General features: G+C 45.7%; 1 protein-coding gene across 2 annotated transcripts in view; it reads right to left on the reverse strand.

Annotated features, from left to right (window-relative positions):
- Positions 1 to 3,326: 3,326 nt before the first annotated feature.
- Positions 3,327 to 23,114, reverse strand: part of ACAP2 (ArfGAP with coiled-coil, ankyrin repeat and PH domains 2) — a 136,145-nt gene continuing 116,357 nt past the window's right edge. The window contains exons 21-23 of one of the 2 annotated variants that reach the window (XM_077290367.1): positions 18,930 to 19,040; positions 15,446 to 15,507; positions 3,327 to 4,226 (exon numbers count right to left, since the gene is read on the reverse strand). In XM_077290367.1, coding sequence (XP_077146482.1) covers positions 4,123 to 4,226; positions 15,446 to 15,507; positions 18,930 to 19,040 — 277 coding nt within the window. In that variant the 3' untranslated portion in view covers positions 3,327 to 4,122. The remainder of the gene's footprint in view (positions 4,227 to 15,445; positions 15,508 to 18,929; positions 19,041 to 23,114) is intronic. The other variant, XM_077290366.1, reaches the window with a different exon arrangement.

Genomic DNA, 23,114 nt, shown 5'->3' on the forward strand with positions numbered 1-23,114 from the left:
CACACACTGACTTAGTATGGCACACTTGCCCAAGGGAAACTAAATGACCGCACTTCACTTTTGATTTAAGTACAACTGTACTTTGGCAACTTGTTTATTGCACCTTAGATGTTACTAAAGTTTTTGCTAACCAGATAGTTAAGCTAACCATATACTAAGGATGTAGATGGCAGCTTTCTTTGAGAGCTATTGCTCATGGATGGTCTGCGAGGGTATGTTCACACGGACTTTGTCTTTGATTTTTCAGACTGAAAATCTCCAAGAAACGCTTTAAAAAAAGTTGACTTTTTGTGTGCAAATAGACATGATTTTTGAGTATGAGGCAGAAAAGCCTCAAGTATTGAGGCTACCAACTGGTTTTATCTATCAACCTACATCTGTAGTCCAAAGAAATAATGGGTTGTATGCAACTGTGTTGCCTGCCATTGCCATTCAATCAGTAGCACTATATAGCGCAGCCCTAACAAAGGTTTGCCTTCCTTCATGACTTGCATGAATTGTTGCAGACATTCCTGCATAAAAAAAAAACATGTTTTTTATGTATTTTTCTTTACACTCATTCAAATGGGTGAGAAACACTGCAACAATGAAAGAATTGACATGCTGCAGATCTGAAACTGCTTCAAATTTGCAAGGAAAGAAGCAGCCACATTTGCATGGGATTTCGGATATCTAATTCACTTTGCTGGGACAGTAAAATGCGGTGTTTTTCGTGGCAAAAATGCGACATATGCACATACCCTTAGGCAGGATGAAAATCCAGTGTTTTTGCAATTGCAGATACACCTTTTTAATACAGGTTTTGCCATGGAAAACGGGTATCTTCTGTGCCAAAATCCACAGAAAAACATTTGTGAAACTACACCTATTGCATCAAAACAAAAATCACACGCTGTTCATAGATTTGAGTTTTTAGCTCTTTGTACTTTTAATAAACCACAAGTCACTTACTGAAGTGGTTTATGATTAGATTCTTTATGAAAACAGCTCCATTTATCTGGGCTTCTCCCTGTGCAGGCCCACAGCAGCTTAACCTGAAAGGCTCTGGTTTGTCTCGGATTTCTGCTGCGGATTCTAGGGCAATTAGCCTTTTTTTCTGACGTGTATGTACTTCATGTAAACGTACTTTAAATCAGAGTAAATAATTCTGCACTTAGAAAAGGATTTTTTTTTTAAAAAAATGAGACGTCTACTCAGATACCTGTGTACTGACTTCTCACAAAGCTTTGCCAATGGGATCAATGGCATCAGCAACAGCTTATTCACAACTGCTTACTGCAAAAGATCATCTTACCAATAAAATAATTATCTAATAATTCAGACAAACAATCTATAACACTTGTGCTTCTTGGGTTTACCATAGACATATATTCATCTATATTAAGTAAAACCCACAAAAACTATTCACTGTGGTCCCATAAGATTTATTCCTTAAAAGCATCTAATACCCTGTTTATTATAGTCAATTATCTTATAATGCATGCTCTACAATCTATTCTCCTTTACTTTTTTTTATATATCCATTTACATTCTGTGGCAGAGCCCATTAAACAATGTATGGAGCCCCGCTGTTCCACCCCATATTGGCTTTTATCCTGCAAGCGCCAAAGCAAATAATTAATCTTATATGATATTGGTGACCTATGAGGCAGACAGACAATTAATACTTAGGTCTTGGACAACCACTTTAAAGGGAATCTGTCAGTAGGATCCGCTGCCCTCCTAAGCCATCTATATGGCCAAGCAGGTCATAGAAAGCTGAATAAAATGATATCTGCAATCTGAGGTCTTATTCCGGACACTGATCGGCTTGAGAATCTGCCTCCAGAGCTTATTTTACATGAGGGGGCATTACCAGTGTGATGTGTAATGGCCACTTTCTGGTCTCCTGATCTCCCTGCAGAGCTGTGTGTGATTATAACTGACACATCTGCAGCTTCCATCTCACAGGTAGACAGGATTGTAATATTGTTACAATACATCAGAGCTGTGAAAGCTGCAAAAAATGTGTTTGCAAGAAGACAAATTCAGTTGCACTGTTATGTGTTAGTTACATGTCTCACACTGGTAACTCCCCTTTTATTAGAAATAATCTCTGGAGGCAGATTCTCATGCAGATCAGTGTCCGGCCCATAACCTGGAACAGCTCATTTACGTAGAAGAATAATATGGATTTCTTTAGACTGAATCACCAGATCGCAGATAAGAATGTATCATTTTATTCAGCTTCCTATGACCTACATGTCCATATAGACGGCTTAAGAGGGATGATCCCACTGACCAATTCTCTTTAAGGGTTTTAACCAATGCTTTTACCAATCAGGAGTGTATGTGTAGTTATCTGACAAAACAAATCCTCTAATGAATATTCATGATCAGTGATTATTCTAAAGGTCCACAGATTAATAAAAAAAAAAATAACCCTCAAACAGCACATAAGAATCTAAATGGCTCCAAAACCAGTAAAAAAGGATTTGATAAGAAAAGCTCTTTAGGCTGCCTGATATTGATTTCATCATTGGTGCTTCCAAACGACTTAAAAGGTGCTATACATAACATGTGCTTTCTTATAGAAGACTATGTCCTGTCTTCTTCGTTACAGGTTTCCTTGCCACATTTGAACACATGTTCAATGCTAACAGTTTAACCAGTTGTTAAGAGTCCAATAATCAATACATTAAAATAAATCTAATATAACTACATTCTATGTACAACTCTAAGTGACAAAATATCTGTATAAAATAAGATATACCGTATGGCTCACAGATTAGAAAGCTTGAAGACGGACTACCCCATACTAAAGCAATAATGCTGCAGAACTGGATCACAATTTACAGGTTTCTACAAGCAGGAAGAAATCCAGCTAGTGGAGACATCTTTCCACATACTTCATATACAGTCTTACTGATAGGACACCATGTATGTAAGATGGAGGTTTCAGAGCTGCATATTGTATCATGGTCACTGTATGCATAAAGCTGAACAATAGTTAAAGGGGTTTTCTGGTCTAAAATGAGAAGTATGCAGTCAGTCAATGTGATGTGATGACTGTGCGATGTGTACACGGTCACTATTTCCCCAAGCGAGTGGGCGGCCATGTGAACGCACGTATGTGATTTGCATACTTGCCTTTACTTTTCAACTAGTCTTATCCTGCTCTTCTCAAAAGATGGATAAGACTAGTCTGCACATGACCACAAGGATGCAAATTGCATACAAGTCAATGCCCAGTCGCTCGTGGCATAAAGGGGAAGGAATTGTGAGAGTGCACATAGTCTGCAGGCACAGAGTGAATCCCTTTAAGAAAATGAAGGTAAATTTGATTTGAGAACAGATTTTATAAGCAGGGCACAATTTAATAGGTAGCAAATAGTGAATGTTTTAATGTAGTACAATCAGTAATATACTGACAATAGGTAATTTGGTGTATTGCACAACGGTTTTAATTTTCCTTTTCAGACTATATAGACTGTAATGGTTGGAAACTTAAGAGAACAGACATCATAGTGTCAGTCATATATTTTAAACTACCCATTAAAAGAGCAGGGTATCTACGATAAGAAATGGATGGTAGGTTATCTGAAGGAGGCATCTCTTTGCATAGCAGGTAATGTTTCTTTGTCTTCTTTCAGACATCGTATGGAACATTATGTTTGGAAACTTTCCTTCAAAATGTCTGACTGTTCTAACAAATTAGCTGTCAACGAAGGTGCAGAATTCTATAGAACATAACACCGGGTATAATGGTTGAAGCCGTCTGTTGGTCCTTTTTACATAGAAACAAGAAAACTTGGCAGCACAGCCTATGGTGGACCCTATATAGTATTCACTCTAAACAACTGAAAGCATTATTTGTTCATATGCTCGTCACAAAAGAAAACGGCCACAATATTGCAAGGCAGCCATCAGTCACCATAACACTTAACGGTGTCACACTTAAGTAAAATAGTGATTTATCCAAAGCGCAAAGCAGTGATCCTGTCAGGTGGTGCCATGGAATGCTAAACCCTTCCACCGAGAGCAGCTAAGCACTGGCCTGCAAAATACACTAGGGCTAATAAATAGGTTTTCTATTCTGATTAAATACTCATTTTAAAAAGTAAAGCTCAGAATGTATAGAATTCAAGACTTCTGAGAATCTGGCGGCTGAAAACGATTCAGTTTTTCGGGATTGTTGGATGCCATATGGGAAAAATCTCTGAAAATATCTTGGTAAGTTTCATCACCTGTAAAATGACAGAAAAAAGACCAAATATGAATTATACACAATATATGAAAAAAAATGCTTATAATGATGGTCGTTACTGGTAAAATAACACATAGGTTGACAGCGCTTCCCGGTGCTAAGTTATTGATGACCTATCCAGTCTCAGATCAGTGGGGGTCCAACATATAGCATCTGTTACCATCTCCAGCACCTGTTACCATCTCCGGGCGGATCACAGCACCTTCACTCCTGCGATTTACACATTAGCTCCTACTCAAATAATGGCTTATGCATGGGAGTGCCAGAGGTCGGACCCCCACTGATCTGCTACTGGTGAACTATAAAGATGGGTCATCAATATCATAGTACTGGAAAAACCCTTTAAAAGGGAAACAGTCACCATGAAATTGCAGGCACCATGTTAGAGCAGGATGGGCAGAGCAGATATACAGTATAGTTTTGTGAGAAAAGATTCAGTATAACCTGTTCTTTATTAACTTAACTTTGTGCTCTTTCTGGAATTTTTGGTCCACTGGGGGGGTCTGATCAGAGACAAAGGGAAGGTTTGCTGCTCATAAAGTTTGTTGCAAAATGAGATTCACTGAAATCTAGAAGGAATCCAACCACTGAAGCACAGTAAGTAACAAAGAGAGCCAAGGGAAAATTACTGGCACGTCCGTCCAATAAAAGAAAAAAACTTTCTTTAGATATCCATAAAAACATGTGGAACCACATAGCAGATTAAAAACACAACGCGTTTCTGGCACAACAAATCATAGGATGAAGGTTTTTGATTTTATTGGACAGACGTGTCGGCATTCTTCCCTTGTTGCTTACGTGCTTCGCCGGGTGGCCCTATTAGTGGTCTACCTATTCACACGTATACAAAGAAAACTGCCTGTCATTGATAGGACCGATAAGCCCAGAAACAGCAGAGCTCTAAATCATTGAAACTCCAGGTATACTGAATCTTTTCTCACAAATCTGTATATCAATCTGCTCTGCTGCCCTGCTCTATAACATGGCGCCTGCAGACTGGACGGCATTTTCATGGTGACAGGTTCCCCTATACTATGAGGAGTCACTGCATACGCCTTAGGACAAATTATAAATGTCAACGTTACAATGTAACTTGTTCTTTATGACATGATGAAAGTGTTAACCATAGAGACCTTTGGCATGCATGGGCTAAAATGAAATTTACAAGGATTTCTACCTGCAGGAAGACTCCAAGAATCCAGACAGATGACAAGAAGGAGAAAAAGCAGAGTATCCCATATTTAAGCATATAAAAAAACAACTGCTTGCGGAACAGGAAAGTAAAAGAACAAACACACAGTATTGATGGTATATAAAAGCTATCTATAAGTGTAAGGCTGGAGTCACACAGGGTCACTAGATAGGTTATGTTACAATCACAGCGGTGATTGCTGGCACCCCCACTGTCATGAGAATAAGGGTACCGTTACACTAAACGATTTACCAACGATCACGACCAGCGATACGACCTGGCCGTGATCGTTGGTAAGTCGTTGTGTGGTCGCTGGGGAGCTGTCACACAGACAGCTCTCTCCAGCGACCAACGATGCCTAAGTCCCCGGGTAACCAGAGTAAACATCGGGTTACTAAGCGCAGGGCCGCGCTTAGTAACCCGATGTTTACCCTGGTTACCATTGTAAATGTAAAAAAAAAAAAAACAGTACATACTTACATTCCGATGTCCGTCAGGTCCCTCGCCGTCAGCTTCCCGCACTGACTGTGTCAGTGCCGGCCGTAAAGCACAGCACAGCGGTGACGTCACCGCTGTGCTCTGCTTTTACTTTACGGCCGGCGCTCACAGTCAGTGCGGGAAGCCGCCGGCGAGGGACGTGACAGGCACCGGAATGTAAGTATGTAGTGTTTTGGTTTTTTTACATTTACAATGGTAACCAGGGTAAACATCGGGTTACTAAGCACAGCCCTGCGCTTAGTAACCCGATGTTTACCCTGGTTACAAGCGAACACATCGCTGGATCGGTGTCACACACACCGATCCAGCGATGACAGCGGGTGATCCAGCGACGAAAGAAAGTTTAAAACGATCTGCTACGACGTACGATTCTCAGCGGGGTCCCTGATCGCAGTAGCGTGTCAGACACAGCGAGATCGTATGTATATCGCTGAAACGTCAAGGATCGTGCCGTCGTAGCGACCAAAGTGCCACTGTGAGACGGTACCCTAAGGATCTCCAGTACCCAATATGAATGGAGCAGTGGTCGAGCATCCACACTGCAGCTCCATTTAAAGTTTATTGGACTGACAGAAGTAGTCGACTATTGTATCTGCCTATATCCAGTGAAATTAAAAGGAACCTGTCACCTGAATTTGGCGGGACAGTTTGCGGTCATATGGGCGGGGTTTTCGGGTGTTTGATTCACCCTTTCCTTACCCGCTGGCTGCATGCTGGCCGCAATATTGGATTGAAGTTCATTCTCTGTCCTCCGGAGTACACGCCTGCGCAAGGCAATATTGCCTTGCGCAGGCGTGTACTACGGAGAACACAGCACGAACTTCAATCCAATATTGCTGCCAGCATGCAGCCAGCGGGTAAGGAAAGGGTGAATCAAACACCCGAAAACCCCGCCCATATGACCGCAAACCTGTCCCGCCAATTTCAGGTGACAGGTTCCCTTTAAGACACAACCTCTTCAAAGTGGTTTTACAACTACAGTAAAAGATGGCAAATTCATCAGTAATATAAACCATCATACCGATTACTACAGCTCACAATGCTGCTGCACTGTATCAAAGGTCTACCCTACACATCAATCAGGCTGGCCACTGACTACAGGGAGCTGGAGCATGACCCTCCTGACTTGAATGGACCCGTGTTGCAATTTCCTGTCCAGCAGGTATGGGGTATCGTAGTGTTATGGCACAACCTAGAAATAAGCCATAACATCAATATTGGAATATCTCTTTAAAGAGAACCTGTCATGTAAAATAACAGTGCAGATATGAGGTTATTCTGCAGATTAATAGCTTTCTGACACTGTGTTGTGCCCGCACTGAGAGCCCTACTGATTTGAAGAAAAGACTTTATTCCCCCCGGCAGTCTCACCCTTTCAGTCATAGGGGTGGCACAATCACGGTTTCAGTGACCACTCAGCGGCGCCTCATCATTAAGGCCGGTTGCCAGTCAGTGCCGGAGACGCGGTTACAGCCGCCAATCTTTATGCACAGAGCGGTGACTGAAAATGTGCCAGCGCCTCCCCATGATGTAACGCCCAACACTGCTGGGAGGAGTAAAGTTAATTTCCTCCTGGCAGCGGGGCTCTCAGTGCGGTGCCGCATTGTGTACGAATGCTATGTACCTGCAGATTAACCTCATATTTACATAGGTTGAAAAAAGAACTAGGCCCATCAAGTTCAACCTTTCTCCAAAAATTGTGTCACTAAATTAACTATAGCCTGCAATGTTATGTGTACTGAGGAAATCATCCAGCCCATTTTTAAAAACTGTTATAGTGTCTGCCATCACTACCTTTTGTGGTCGACATTCCACAGTCTGACTGCTGTAACTGTAAAGAACCCTTTCCTATTTAGCTGTCGGAATCGCCTTTCTTCAGTGAGTGTCCCCTAGTCCTCAGTACGGTCTTTGGAAGGAATAGAGGGATTTTTGGTTCTTACCGTAAAATCTCTTTCTTGGAGCCTTCATTGGGGGACACAGGTAACCATGGGTGTATGCTGCTGTCACTAGGAGGCTGACACTATGCAAATAAAGAAGTAACTCCTCCCCGGCAGTATACACCCTCCGACAGGCACCAGGCAACTCAGTTGGTGCAAAAGCAGTAGTAGGAACAGGTAATATAAAACTCAACCTATGTACCAACCCACAACAACGGCACGTTAGCCAACACGGTACAACTTCAAGGGAGGGTGCTGTGTCCCCCAATGAAGGCTCCAAGAAAGAGATTTTACGGTAAGAACCAAAAATCCCTCTTTCTTTCTCGCTTCATTGGGGGACACAGGTAACCATGGGACGTCCCAAAGCAGTCCCTAGGGCGGGTATTCTGCAGAAAAAGAGGAGTCAGGTTGGCCGGTGAGAAACCGCCGCCTGCAGTATCCTCCTACCCAGGCTCGCGTCCGCGGAAGCCTGAGTATGCACCCCGTAGAATTTGACAAAGGTGTGCATGGAAGACCACGTAGCGGCCTTGCAAACCTGCGAGGCCGAAGCTTGGTGACGAACTGCCCAGGAAGCTCCCACTGCCCGGGTAGAGTGAGCCTTCACCCCCGAAGGAGGCTGTTTGTCTTGGACGCGGTATGCCTCCAAAACCGCTGAACGGATCCAACGAGCAATCGTGGATTTGGAGGCAGGAAGACCCTTTCGACGCCCATCCGAGACGACGAACAGAGGATCGGCCTGACGAAAAGAGGCAGTTCTGGCGATGTAAATCCGGATAGCCCTGACCACATCCAGCTTGTGAAGGGATTTCTCCAATGGATGAACCGGGGAAGGGCAAAAGGACGGGAGGACAATGTCCTCGTTGATATGAAAAGATGAGACAACTTTCGGTAAGAAGGAAGGAACCGGACGAAGAACCACCTTGTCTTGATGCAGGACCAGAAAGGGAGAACGACAGGATAAAGCCGCCAGCTCTGAAACCCTTCTAATGGAGGTGATGGCGATCAAAAAGGCTACCTTCCAGGATAGAAGCGAGAAGGAAACATCCTGAAGCGGTTCAAAGGGCGGCCGCTGCAGGGCATCTAAGACGAGGTTGAGATCCCAAGGCTCAACAGGAGACCGGTAAGGGGGAGCTATATGAGCGACCCCCTGGATGAAGGTCCTCACCTGAGGCAGGGAAGCCAGATCTCTTTGAAAAAGAATTGATAGAGCGGAGATCTGACCCTTCAAGGTGCTAAGGGAAAGACCCGAATCTAGGCCCGTTTGAAGAAAGCTGAGAAGGGAAGGAAGGGAAAAGGTCATAGGAAACAGATTGTTATCCTGACACCACCGGAAAAAGGCCTTCCAACATCTGTGGTAGACACGCGATGAGGCCGGTTTTCTCGCTCTTATCATAGTCTGGATGACGCTATGAGAGAAACCCGCATTCCTCAGGATCGCGGCCTCAACGGCCATACCATTAAATTCAGCGACCGAGAATTCGGGTGGGAGAGAGGCCCCTGTGAAAGAAGGTCCGGAAGATCCGGAAGTCTCCACGGAACATCCGATAACATGTTTATCAGCTCTGCGTACCAGGCTCTGCAAGGCCAAACGGGAGCTACCAAGAGTACGGGGACCCCTTCCGACTTGATCTTCTTTACGACCCTTGAGATCAGAGGGAGAGGCGGGAACAGATAGGGCATCCGGAACTGGGCCCAAGAGATCACGAGAGCGTCGCATCCGACGGCCATCGGGTCCCGAGACCTGGCGACGTACTGGGGAACTTTGTGGTTTGCCCGGGAGGCCATCAAGTCGACGTCCGGAACGCCCCACCGCTGGCAAATCTGGCTGAAGATTGCTGGAAGAAGAGACCACTCGCCCGCCACGATGCCCTGGCGACTTAGAAAGTCGGCCTCCCAATTGTCCACTCCTGGGATGTGGACGGCTGACAGAGAGGGAACATGACCCTCCGCCCAGCGGAAAATTTTTGCCACTTCCGCCATGACTTGACTGCTGCGAGTCCCCCCTTGGTAATTTATGTATGCCACGGCCGTGGCGTTGTCCGACTGAATGCGGACCGGCTTTCCCGAAAGGAGAGACTCCCAGCGGATGAGGGCTAGGAAGATGGCTCTGATTTCCAAGAGGTTGATCGAGAGGCACGCCTCTTGAGCAGTCCAGCGGCCCTGGGCTGTGAGGTGGAGAAAGACCGCTCCCCAACCTTGGAGACTGGTGTCGGTGGTAATCACCTGCCAGTGGGGGGGGTAAAAATGACCTCCCGCGCAGAATGGAGGTGGACAGCGTCCACCAAGAGAGAGACTGTCTCGCCCTGGGGGAGAGGCGAAACGGACGGTTCAGGGAAAGCGGGTTCCTGTCCCAGGCAGACAGAAGAGCCAGCTGGAGGGGACGAGAGTGGAACTGAGCATAGGGGACCGCTTCCATAGAAGCGACCATTCTCCCCAGAACTCTCATGGCTAGACGAAGGGACAGAGGACTCGGACCCTTTAGCGCTCTGACACCCCGACGAAGAGAAAGAAACTTGTCCTTGGGAAGGAAGACCTGAGCCCGAAAGGTATCAAATTCCATGCCTAGGAACTCCAGCCGTTGGGTTGGAATCAAGGAAGACTTCTGGTAGTTGATCAACCAGCCTAGGCGAACTAAGGTGTCCAGAGTAAGATGGAGGCTCTGGCTGCAATCCCCCTGGGATGGGCCCTTGATCAATAGGTCGTCGAGGTATGGGATTACCAGAACCCCTTTTGAACGCAGGATGGCCATGACAGCTGCCATGACCTTCGTAAAGACCCTGGGAGCAGATGCCAGCCCGAAGGGGAGGGCAGTGAACTGGTAATGATGCTCCCTGATCGCGAATCGGAGGAACCTCTGATGCTGCACGCAAATAGGAATGTGAAGGTACGCATCCCGAATGTCCACTGAGCACAGAAACTCTCCCGGCTCCATGGACGCGATCACCGAGCGCAGAGATTCCATTTTGAAGTGTTGAATCCGAAGGTGGCGGTTCAATCGTTTGAGATCCAGAATCGGACGGAGAGAGCCGTCCTTTTTTGGAACCACGAACAGGTTTGAATAAAACCCGGAAAACCGCTGACGAAAAGGCACCGGCACTACGACTCCCGAGGCGAGGAGCGAATTGACGGCTTGGAGAAGCCCTGGGAGATGAGAGGGCTTTTTGGGAGGACGAGAGAGCATGAAACGTCTTCCTGGGGGCGAAGAAAACTCTATTTTGTAGCCTGACGTGACGATCTCCCTGACCCAGGCGTCGTCGACTACTGAAAGCCAAACCTCTGAGAATAGAAGAAGGCGGCCTCCCACCCTGGAAGGAGTTCCAGGTGGGGGCGACCCGTCATTTATTAGAAAACCTGCGGCCCCGAGATCCCGATGGTTTTGCGGGGTGGCTCTTGGCTCTCCAGCGTGGCGGAGGGCTGAAAGAAGGTTTTCTTCGGTCCCCTTGTGAGGAGGAACGGTCCTGGACGGGGTTTCCCGAAGAGGCAAAAGACCGAAAGGGACGAAAGGACTGGGGACCCCTCCTGTTGAAGGGACGTTTAGGCTTGGACTGGGGTAAGGAGGTACTCTTACCGCCAGTAGCGTCCGAGATCATTTGATCTAGCTGCGAGCCGAAGAGTCTGGAGCCCTGGAAGGGCAGACCCGTGAGCGATTTCTTAGATGCGGGGTCAGCGTTCCACGCCTTTAACCAAAGAATCCGGCGAATGGCGACAATGTTGCCATTAGCCCTGGTAGAGCAGGCCGCTGCATCAAGGGAGGCATTCATCAGGTATTTTCCTGCCAGTGAAATCTGATCCGCTAATTCAGACAGTTCTTCAGCAGGAGCAGAGGCCGAAATGCCCCTGCGCAGGGTCTTGGCCCAGGCTGAAACAGCCTTGGCTACCCATGACGAGGCGAAACTAGGGCAAAGGGAGGCTCCGGAGGCCTCAAATGCTGATTTTGCTAGCGCCTCGATTTGTCTGTCCGAGGGGTCCTTAAGGGAAGCCGCGTCCGGAATAGACAGAACTGTCTGTGAGGATAGCCTGGACACAGGCGGGTCGACCTTAGGAGACTCGGACCACTTGGAGACCAGGTCGGAGTGAAAAGGGTATAACACATCAAGCAGTTTCCTGCCTGGGAAACGCTTGCCAGGGTTTTCCCAGTGAGTGGCGGTAGTGTTGTCAAACTCCTTGTGATTAGGGAAAACCCTAGAGGGACGTTTAATCCGTTTAAAAGCAACGGAGACGTCCTGAGAGCTTGCCTCATCCTCCTTAAGATCAAGCGTCTGAATGATAGCTGAGATAAGGCTATCAACCATGTCTTGTGTTCCGGAAGTCTGATCTGCATCCGAGTCAGATTCCGACTGAGAAGTGACATCAGACCCGAGGTCCGCCTGTGAGGAAGGGGAACGGGCAGATAGGGGAATCCCGATGTGGTCCGGTGAACTGGAGAAGAATCTAGATAAGGTCCGTTTTCTGTCTCTTTTGTCCGGTCTGCCTCTGTGAGAGTCTAGGACAGGTGCGGGCGAATCGCCGTGAGAGGCGTTCGTGGCACTGGTGGCATTAGAGAGAAGCGGGATGCGTTCAAGTGCCTGGACCAGGGACTGAGAAACCTTAGTCAGGTCGGACACAGATTGAGACATAGCAACAGCCCACTCCGGGGGAGGGGGGGTGCACTCGTCCCGGGACCCTGAAGCTTCCAGGGGAGCTGACATGGTGGGAGGAATGCAGGACGGGCAGAAGGGAGAGGGCTGACCTGAAACCCACTTTTTCTTACAGTGAGCGCAGGCGTAATGGATGGCCGTAGGGGCAAAGGCCGGGGTGGGGTCGGACATAGGTGGATATTACCTTGACCCCAGAGAATACTGCCAGGTGGAGTAGGAGGTAGCGCTGAGCCTGGTGAAAGACAGCGGTAACCGCAGGTGCCTGTGTTCCCCCGAGAAATCCTGTGTCCCACGCGATGAGCAGACGCTGACAGGGAGCAGGAAGCAGGAGAAAAGAGGGCGGAGAAAGTGCGACGCTGTGGGCGCGCACAGGACCGAAGGGGGGAAAGAAAGGAACGCCCCCTGTAAAACTGAAAGCAATCCGGCCGCTATACCGTCGACCGCCACAAGAGGGCGCTCAAGCGGCAAGAAAGGGAAAAACAGGGAGACGCTGCACATCCCGGCCGCACTAATTCCGGCCACCACCAGAGGGCGCTCAAGCGCTAAGAAAGGGAAAATGAGGCAGAGAGAAATGGCGGGCGAACGAGCCTGCAAGTTTGAATAAGGAGGGGGAAAAGATGCCAGCCTTCCTGTTCTCATTCCTACGTGGTCTCAACGCCCGAATATGCAGCCCACTTCCCTGTCAGATGCTCCCCTATGGTAAGAGGAGATCGCTGCTGGGCAGGGTATTGGTGGGGATGGGGGGTTTGTTGATTGAAGATTCCCTACCTGCAGATGAGGAATCATCAGGATCCCTGGTAGATAGAGGGTCCTGGAAGTAGTCCTCCTTCCCGCGCCACGACTCTCCGGCGCAGAAGACGGCGTCGACCCCTGAACAGGGGGAGAGGGTCACTGGATGTGACCGCCGTCTTCCTCTCAGCCCGCTCCGAGGAGAGGGATGAGGAGGGGAAACGGGCAGGACTGGCCACCGAAGAAAGGGTCACCCTGAACACCCGAATGGGTGACAGGGGACAGAGTCCTGCCCAGCGGGTCCGAGAGGGTGCGATGTGGGTGATACCACACTGCTCTCTCGGTCGCTCAAAGTGGGGAAGACAGGGTGAGAAAACTGCACCCTGTTACCCTGAAGAAAGAGTCTGAAAAAGAAAGGGGAAATGATTAAAAACACACAACAAATCCCTGTAAAAGAAATGCGGATCTGGTGTTAGATCCAGGTCCGCCTCCTACAGACACTAAGCAAAAACTGAGTTGCCTGGTGCCTGTCGGAGGGTGTATACTGCCGGGGAGGAGCTACGCCTTCTTTATTTGCATAGTGTCAGCCTCCTAGTGACAGCAGTATACACCCATGGTTACCTGTGTCCCCCAATGAAGCGAGAAAGAAAATTCATGCGCCAGTCCTTCGTACTGGCCACACATATACATGTAAATGAGATCTCCTCTGAGGCGTCTTTTTTCTAAGCTAAACAAGCCCAACTTCACCAACCTTTCATCATATGAGAGGCCTTCCATCCCTTGTAATAATCTAGTTGCCCGTCTTTGAACTGACTCTAATTTCTGAATGTCCTTTTTTAAATGTGAAGCCCAAAACTGGATCCCATATTCTAGTTGTGGCCTCACCAGTGATTTATAAAGAGGTAATAATACTGTACTTTGGATTGGATCTCTCGTTATACATCCTAAAATCTTGTTTGCTTTTGCGGCTGCTGTTTGACACTGAGTACTGCTGCTCAGCTTACTTGTATCCAGAATACCCAAGTCCTTCTCCTGTTCTGTAGACCCGAGTATACTCTTATTTAACGTGTATAATATAAATACACACGTGTATATACACACACACAACAATAATGAATCACCTGGAGTAGCACTGCGACAAGCTATTTGGTAGTGGCACCAGACTATATCTTCTCTCCCTACAGTCCCCAGCTGGATCTTCCAACTATAAATTTCTATAAAACACTGGAGTGTTCTGAAGAAAATATACCTGGCTGCAATCATGCATTCAGGCTCTTATTCATACTGCATCAATCGACTGACAGGTTTCCTTTCACTCTCAGCTTATGGTATCACAACCTATATTCCTGAATGCAAGCAAACTTCAAAAGATGGAATAAGCCCACAACACGGCCAAAATTCTTGCCCTAAAGTGAAGAGGCTGGAGATGCGGTGTGTGACATTTGAAAGGGGCGGGATGGCGAGTAGTAAAGCAGCTGAAAAGGTAAGCAACGAGGTGAGTATTGGTTAAAGATAAATAATATTCACTTCAGGGGCTGTGCTGGTGGGCCATCTCAATCCTCCCCTATTATGGGTAAGTTATCTACCTACAATCCCCTCTCTGCTTCACCCCCTTGTTTACAGCCATTGAGCGTTGCCACTATGAATGGTGATCAGAGATGGTCTGTATAGGTACTATGCACCTTGAGTGCTGCTTGATACAGTTGAGGATCTACTTGTTGCTCCTCACTCTTTTTCCTTCTTATTTGACACATATGTTATTAATGGTAACTGTTTTTATGAAATTTTTCAATGTTGTTCTAGCCTTATTGGTGGTTTATTGTTACTCCAATTTCTCAGTGTTCTGCTGTTGATCTACCAATCTAAAACCTCTTTGGTCGCTATTACATTGACATAAAAATTATTAAGATAACACAGGGAAGAAAACATATTGCAGCATTTAAGGTTATGTGGATAAGATGTGCACCTTACAGAGAACAATTTTTATAGCATCTAAGAAAATAAGGCGACTAATTCAGTGAAGTATGAAAACATCATCTCATCCTAAAAGCAGGCGGCATAGTATGTGCATAGAAATTCCATTAATCAGACGAGTTGCTGTTCATCTTCCTCCCTAAAGACTCAGGATGACCAAGCTGCAGGCTAATAAACTCTTGCATGCACTTTCTATATTGCATTTCTGTGTGGCTGTTGGTGGAATATTGACCTGGTTGCCCGTAAAGACCTTCCGATTCCCGCATCTCTTCATTCATACGTGCCAAGCGCAATCTAGAAAAAGGAGGTCAAAAAGTCAATTAAATACTTGAGAGAGCTATACTGTCAGCATGATTTACTGAAGGTGTACAGTTTGCTTGGCCCTGGCTGTGCTAGGATTTTTAGTCTAATTTTCAGTGTAATAATTCTTTCAAAAGTAGATAACTTTTACATAAAAATCAATAATTAATTTTGGGAAATTTTCCTTAAACAGACATTGTTATATTTCATCTTCCTGTATCACAACAACCCAATGTAACATATCAACTCATTACTTTAATGAGAACCCGTCAGCTACAAAAATGCTATTACCTGCGGATATAGTGGTAATCTGCCAAGTACATAGCAGTCATGCTAGGTTCGTTTACTGGAAGGTGGCTACAGGGAGAAAACAAACTTATATTCTCCCTGCAGCAGCTTGCTTTCAGACGTCGACAGACAACCTTGCTCTGCACAAGTACACCGCAGAGCAGGATGTCAATGAATTTGATTGGGAGTGATCAGTGCACACTCCTTGTAGAATAACTGATGACTAATAGCTCATTGCACTGCCATGATGACAGGAAGTGAGCAGCTGCAGGGAGAATGTAACTTAAGGTTCAGGCACGCACAGCGCAGGCGCCGGATTTAAGAAGAAACAGCGCGCAGGGGGCGGCAACCACATCCCCAGAAGAGAAGAGTGACGGCCGTTGGGAGATTCACCAAGGAAGCTTAGGACCGCCTCCAGGTCTAAGGACAGGTTATTTTGTACAAATTTTAAAACGCTTTATTGAGGGAATAACTGAATCAAAAACTAAAAGAGCCACCTTGTTAGACTGCAGCATTACTGCTGCACAAGGTGGCTCTTTTAGTTTATAACGGCTGGAGGGGGTGACCGTGTCCCTTTAAAAGCAACATTTTATAGTGATGGCTGCGCTGTACTATTAAACAACACAACGTATACAGAGGACTCAGTGATCAATCCACTATACAGAGCCTTAAAAAAGTATTTATCATATCCTGTGAACTTTTCCTGATTTTTCTCACGTTACACCCACTATTTTATTGGGATTTTATGTGATATACCAGCACTAAGTAGTATTTGTGAAGTGTAAAGGAGATGATACATGATTTTATAATTATATTAAAAATATAAATCTGAAAATTGAAAATTCGATTTTAGCCATTCTGAGTCAATACTTAAGTCTTGCAACTGATTTGCAATGGGATTCAGGTCTGGGCTGTGACTGGGCCATTCACACACATGAAAATGCTTTGATCTAACCCATTCCATTGTAGCTCTGGCAATATGTTTAGGGTCGTTGTCCTGTTAAAAGGTGTTACTCCAGGATTGCCCTGTATTTACTGTAGCTCCATCCATATTCTCATCAACGCTGACCAGTTTTCCGGTCCCTGCTAAAAAAAGAATTGCAGGGGATGGTGTTTTTAGGTGATGTGCAGTCTTAGTTTTCCACTACACATAGCAGTTTGACCCCAAAAATCTACTTTGATCTCATCTGACCAGAGAGCTTTCTTCCACATGCTAGCTGTGTGTTGTACATGGCTTTTTGCAAACTGCAAATGAGACTTCTTTTGTCTTGTTTTCAAAACTGGCTTTCTTCTCGCCACTCTTCCATAAAGGCCAGATTTGTGGAATAGAAGACTAATAGTTGTCCTGTAGACACTTTCTCCACCTGAGTTGTGAATCTCTGCAGCTCCTCCAGAGTGACCATCTTAGCTGCTTTTCTATGCAGTGCTCTTCTTGCTTGGGATGTCAGTTTAGGTGGACTGGACAGCCATGTCTTGATAGGTTTGCAGTTTATCCCTGACTTATCTGGTGTGTTCCTTGGTTAAGGCTAGGTTCGCATTATGTTCTGGCAGTCCGTTACACGGACTGCATTACACTGCGGCATAACGCGGTGTAACGTAGTCCGTTAACGCTGCCATTGAGCTCTATTTCGGGCACATCGCTAGCGCACGCCCATAATGGGCGTGCGCTAGCGATGTACCGTCACTGAGTGGCGGACCCTGGGACGCGGGCGGCAGCGTTTCCGGGTCCGTCAACGCTAGCACAGATAGAGCTAGCAGATGCTCTATCTGCGCTAGCGTGAGGGCAAGTCGGCACTTGCGTTAACGCATGTGTTGAACGGGCTGCATTAACGCAATGTGAACCTGGCCTAACAGAATGCTGTTTGGTCCCTTATGTTCTCAAACAAACTCCTGAGGCCTGTACAGAACAGCTGTAGTAATACTGAGAATAAATTACACCAAGGTGGACTCAATTTATTAATTATAGTTTCAAACTACAGCGGGATGAATACAAATGTACATCACAAATTTCAGATTTATAATTTTTAAATATTTAGAAAACCTTGTATAATTTCCTGTATACTTCACAAATACTTGCTTTGTATTGGTATATCACATAAAATCCCCAAAAAAAACAAAAACAAAACATTTACGAATGTTGGTGTAATATGAAAAAAACATGGAAAACGTCACTGGGTATGAATTCTTTATCAAGCCACTGTAATCTCAGAATTAACACCACTGACTCACGGCAACCATGTGTCTGCCAGTAAACATAGTAACACAGGAAAGATATGTATCTTTGTACTGTGTTAGGCTACTTTCACACTAGCGTTGTTTGCTGTACGTCAGAATGCGTCGTTTTGGAGAAAAAACGCATCCTGCAAAGTTGCCCGCAGGATGCATTTTTTCTCCATAGGCTTGCATTAGCGACGCATTGCGACGTGTGGTCACAAGTCGTGCGACGGATGCGTTGTGTTTTGGCGGACCGTCGGCACAAAAAAAACGTTACATGTAACGTTTTTTTGTGTCGTGTCCACTATTTCCGACCGCGCATGCACGGCCGGAACTCCGCCCCCTCCTCCCCGGACATTACAATGGGGCAGCGGATGCGTTGAAAAACTGCATCCGCTGCCACCGTTGTCCTTAATTAACACACTGTCCGTCGGTACGTCGGGCCGATGGTTTGCGACGGCCCGTACCGACGGACTAGTGTGAAAGTAGCCTTAGGCAGTAGATAGAAAATTATTTAGATGTGAGAGTCCTCAGTGGTTGGATGTCCTTCAATGTTGTAGGCATGAGTCCCACCTCTGGAACCTGCATCTATCTTAAGAATTGGGCCCTGTCAAACTCTGCTGTCTATAAGAAATCCCAAAATAGCTGAGAACCTTTCTTCAGACAGAAGTGTGCAACAAAGACACATTTTCAAGACAGATGTGAGTCCCAGTGGTGGGGATATGCCAGAATTGTGGAAGGTGGAAAACAATCATCATTACGAGTCTGCTGTATTATTTATCACAGGCTATTAACAAAATGGTGCATATTTTTTGTGTCCTTTGGGCTAATAGTCCTTCGGATCTGTCACCATAATATGCTATATTTATATATGACTCTCGCCTCGAGAATAACTAATACTAGAAATTACGTACAGGGTTACTATATCAGCATTAGCAGCTTCCACAGCAATGCTTAACGGATCTTTTCCATCCTCATCGGTGGCATGTTGATTGGCTCCACGTTTCAAAAATAAGCAGACTTGTCTGGTAGAACATAAAAATGAAAATTGAAGGTGGTAAAAACAAATACATACATAATCCGGTCTGAATACAGTCCTAATCCTTATATTCCATTATCAGCCCACATATGTTTTTAACCTAGTACAATCCTGTGTAGAAAAAAAAAATACTTTCAATATACAAATGAGAATGCAGGAATTGTGTGTAGCATACATTTTTATGGTTTTACTAATAACCTTGATGAAGCATTCTCACAAAATATTCCCTAAAACTGTGTAAATGTATATGTAGTGCAAGTATACTCAGTGATTGCCGTCCTCCCCAGTTTCCAGCGCAGCTCCAGTCCTCTTCTGGCTAACAGAACTATTCCGGCTCACTCCAGGATGTGTGTGCGAGCCGGAAGTCACTTTATAACAATGTAGGTCTATGGAGCGTCAGAACGAGACTTGCATTAAAGCAAACCGTTTTTGCTCTTATTTTATTCCAGCTGCTCCCCTGGGTATTCCTTTTTTATATCCATCATACAGTTCAAGATATACAGCCCCTCTTATTTAGTGCTAATTTTTATGGCCTATATCAAGAGGGTGTAGTTCCCAGCATACTAGTGCAGAGCAGTCTAAAGACATATCCTCGGAGAGTCGTGTCAGATATGCCCACTTGGTAATATCCATAAATATTTGCGTCAAGTAAAAAGGCCCCCGTCTCCGGAACCATATGGCAGATTTTAAATAAATAAATAAATTAAAAAAAAATAGAAAACATAATAAGGAGTAAAGAAAAAAAGAAGAAAAAAAAAAGAACAAAATTGGACATTTTTGACCTGGTGACGTTGCTAAAATCACAAAAGAATAACAAAATTGAAATTTGCAAGTTCCTCTATTTTTCACAGGTTTGGTTTTGTATTAAAGGGATTTTCCACTAAATGTATACTGAGGAACTATCCTCAGTCTAGGTCATCAATATATGATCATTGAGGAACTGACACGCCGCTACCACACTTATCAACTCTGTTCAATAGAAGACGAGCTGCGAGACCCGAGAACAGCCACGTAACATTAGAACAGACACAGTGTTCCAATCTGTACATCTCCGTCACTGAAGCTGGTGACAATAGAATATGGTGTTAATAACCTTTCCTAATGGATCGGTCGCCATATGAATTTAGTGGACAACTCCTTTCCTCCTCTATGTCACAAGAAGAAAAATATAGTTCTTACCGATAACGGTATTTCTCTGAGCCCATGACGGCACCACGGAGAGAGGGGATCCGCCCACCAAGGACAGGAAACCTACGGATAAAAAAGGCGGTACCACTCTCCCGCATCAGTTGTTTTACATAGAAAATGATGGGAGACTACTAAAACATTTGTTAGCTTTAACTGTTTAGCATAACGAGATACCGCGTGACTTTAAAACTATGAATAAACTATAAATAAATTATGGCACTATTTAATGTGAGCACCCATAAGTGAAGGGAGGGAATGTACGGGTGCCGTCATGGGCTCAGAGAAATACCGTTATCGGTAAGAACTATATTTTTCTCTGATCGCCCATGACGGCACCACGGAGAGAATTGCATAGATAGTACATTCAGGGAGGGACCACCGCTTCCAGAACCCTTTTACCGAAGGTAAGGTCCGAAGAGGAGTTTAGGTCCAATCTATAGTGCCTATAGAATGTAGATGGTGAGGACCAGGTAGCAGCTCTACATATCTGGTCTATAGGAACTCCGGCCTTCTCCGCCCAGGAAGATGCCACTGCCCTTGTTGAGTGAGCCTTAACCTCCCCGGGAACGGACATCCCACTTGCTGAGTATGAAAGACTGATGGCATCCGTAATCCATCTTGCTATGGTGGCTTTCGATGCTTTTTTCCCCTTCCGGGGACCCTGGAAACACACAAACAGAGAAGCATCCTCCCTACTCTCCTTAGTGACTTCTAGGTAGCGTAAGAGACATCTTCGTACATCTAGTGTATGTAATGTTTGTTCCTTCTTGTTTACAGGGTTGGGACAGAAGGAAGGGAGAGAAATCTCTTGAGACCTGTGGAACTTTGATGCCACTTTCGGGAGATATGCTGGGTCTGTTTTTAAAATGACCCTATCCTCTAGAAATTGTGTGTAAGGAGGGTTAGCCGAAAGAGCCTGTAAGTCGCTGACCCTACGGGCAGAAGTGAGGGCGACTAACAGAGCGGTTTTGAGAGATAGGTTTTTTATTGAAACTTCGTGTAATGGTTCGAATGGTGGACTGGTCAGGGCTTTAAGGACTAAGTTTAAGTCCCATTGAGGAACGATTTTTATCGGAAGAGGCCTTGATCTTCCTGCTGCTTTTATGAATCTAGCGACCCACCTATTTGAAGCTAAATCAAAATTGAATAGGGCCCCCAATGCTGCCACGTGAACTTTCAGGGTACTAGTGGCCAGCCCCATCTCCAACCCATTTTGTAGGAATTCTAATATGGAATTAAGGGGAATTTCTTTCCCTATTTTTTCACCTGATGAAGACAGAAACTTTTTCCATATCTTGCCATATTGTTTCGTTGTAACTGGCTTCCTACTTTGTAATAAGGTTGAGATTAGCCCTGGGAAGAACCCCCTGTCTTTTAGCAGCTTCCTTTCAAGAGCCAAGCTGTCAAGTGCAAGTTCTTGACCCTTGGATGACAGACTGGGCCCTGCGACAATAGATCCTGAAGGTCTGGTAATACCCAGGGGTCGGACATTGACATCTTCCTCATCCATGAGAACCAAGGTCTCTTCGGCCAGAACGGGGCAATTAGGATAACCAGCGCCCCGTCCTCCCGAATCTTCCTCAGCACCGCTGGAATCAGAATGAGAGGAGGAAAGGCATAGAGCAGATGATGGCTCCAAGACATCAGGAAAGCGTCCACAACTACTGGGTTCCCCAGGGGAGATAGGGAGCAAAAGGAGGTTACTTTTTTGTTTAGGTGACTCGCAAAGAGATCTATTTTGGGAACCCCCCATTTCTCTGTGATCTGGGTAAATATTGCCTGATTCAGTTCCCATTCTCCCTGTTTTAGGCTGGACCGACTGAGGAAGTCCGCTTTGTAGTTGTCTACCCCTTTTATGTGTAGACTTGTTATGGATAGGAGGTTGCTCTCGGCTATTTGCAGGATTGAGTTGGTCACTTCCATTAGATTTTTGGAATGGGTGCCCCCCTGGTGATTGAGGTAAGATACTACCACCCGGTTGTCCGACATCACTCTTACATGATGAGAGTGAAGGACTTTCAAGAATTTCTGAAGGGCAAATTTGACTGCCAGAAGTTCCTTCATATTGGAGGATTTGTCTGCTAGGGATGGAGACCAGGTGCCCTGGGCTACCAGATCGTCTAGATGAGCTCCCCACCCTGAGGGGCTTGCGTCCGTAGTTAGGACTTTTGAGATCTGAATTACCCACGGGACCCCCTGGGAAAGATTTTCCTGCGATTTCCACCATGTCAGAGAGTGGCTGGTACGAGGAGATAGAATTAACCGCCCGTCTAAATGCTCTCCTAGACGGGTTTGTTCTGACAATATCTGCCATTGGAGGTCTCTCGAATGTAATTGGGCCCACTGGACTGCGGGGATGCAAGAGGTCATGGAGCCTAGGAGGGACATACCCTGACGGAGTGTTATGGAGGGGAGAGATTGAACCCTCGATACCAAACTTTTTAGTTTTTGTATTTTGTTCTCCGGTAGCCGACATTCCATTTTTATGGAGTCTAGGGTGAGACCTAGGTACTCCTGAACTTGAGAAGGTATTAGTCTGGATTTTTCTATGTTTATTAGCCAGCCTAGTTCTTTTAGGGAATGAATCACAATTGCCAGTTGATGCTCGCAGTGCTGCGGGGAGGAGCCTATTACCAGAAAATCGTCCAGATATGGTACGATTAAGGTATTTTCTTCTCTGAGGTGGGCCATTACCTCCGCAATCAGTTTTGTGAAAATCCTCGGGGCTATGGCTAGACCAAAAGGCAGAGCTGAGAACTGGAAGTGGCTTAGGACTCCTCTGATGTGAACCGCCATCCTGAGGAATCTTTGGTGATCTTTGTGTATTGGGACGTGATAATATGCGTCCTTTAGGTCTAGAACCACCATGAAG

Source organism: Ranitomeya variabilis, chromosome 2 (genome assembly GCF_051348905.1).
Source record: "Ranitomeya variabilis isolate aRanVar5 chromosome 2, aRanVar5.hap1, whole genome shotgun sequence".
In the NCBI taxonomy this organism is placed as follows: domain Eukaryota; kingdom Metazoa; phylum Chordata; class Amphibia; order Anura; family Dendrobatidae; genus Ranitomeya; species Ranitomeya variabilis.